General features: G+C 60.7%; 1 protein-coding gene across 1 annotated transcript in view; it reads right to left on the bottom strand.

Annotated features, from left to right (window-relative positions):
• The window catches only part of IFNGR2 (interferon gamma receptor 2 (interferon gamma transducer 1)), a gene marked incomplete at its 5' end in the record, with an annotated part of 17,857 nt that extends 17,661 nt beyond the window's left edge, over positions 1-196 (bottom strand). Inside the window, one exon of the mRNA XM_014535169.1 lies at positions 15-196. Coding sequence (XP_014390655.1) covers positions 15-196 — 182 coding nt within the window. The remainder of the gene's footprint in view (positions 1-14) is intronic.
• Between the last annotated feature and the right edge of the window lie 440 nt (positions 197-636).

The following is a 636-nucleotide window of genomic DNA, read 5'->3' as shown; positions in this document are numbered from 1 at the left end:
GAAACATCACTTACTATTTGAACTGCACCTGGTACACCACCGGCCCCGCCTCGTGGCTCAGCGACCCCGGCTCCCAGCTCAGGACCTGCTCCGTGTTGTAGAGCCGAATCTTCGGGTTCTGAGGAGCAGGCAGCTGGGAGGGAGAGTCTTGAAAGGGACCCAGGACAGGAGGAGGGAGAGGGGGGAGGAAAGGAGGCAAAGGAGAAAATCAATCACAAACGTTGAAACGCACGCTGTGGAAGCTCTCACACGGCTCCGGTTCGTCCCAGCTTAGAAACGGCATTGCCTGATCGCCCTGGCTGCCCTCTCCACTGTGACTAGAGATGGCACCGCCGACATGGTCCCTGGGGAAGTGGGTGCGGGCTGCCTTCCCGCCTGCCGGCCCTCCGCGCAGGCCCTGGGCTAGGAGTCTGGCCGGCCCGGAACGCCTGCCTGTCCCTGCGAGTGTAACTGTGCAGGTAACCTGCCAGCGTGCCTCTGTTTCTTTTATTAAAAAACTAGGGGTCCAGTGCACAAAATTCGTGCACAGAGTGGGGGTCCGGCCTGCACCCTCTCCAATCTGGGACCCCTTGGAGGATGTCTGACTGCCCTCTCACAATCTGGGACCGCTGGCTTCTAACCGCTCACCTGCCTGCC

The sequence above is a fragment of the Myotis brandtii genome, unplaced genomic scaffold (assembly GCF_000412655.1).
Source record: "Myotis brandtii unplaced genomic scaffold, ASM41265v1 scaffold139, whole genome shotgun sequence".
In the NCBI taxonomy this organism is placed as follows: domain Eukaryota; kingdom Metazoa; phylum Chordata; class Mammalia; order Chiroptera; family Vespertilionidae; genus Myotis; species Myotis brandtii.
This window is presented reverse-complemented; position numbering and strand designations above follow the sequence as displayed.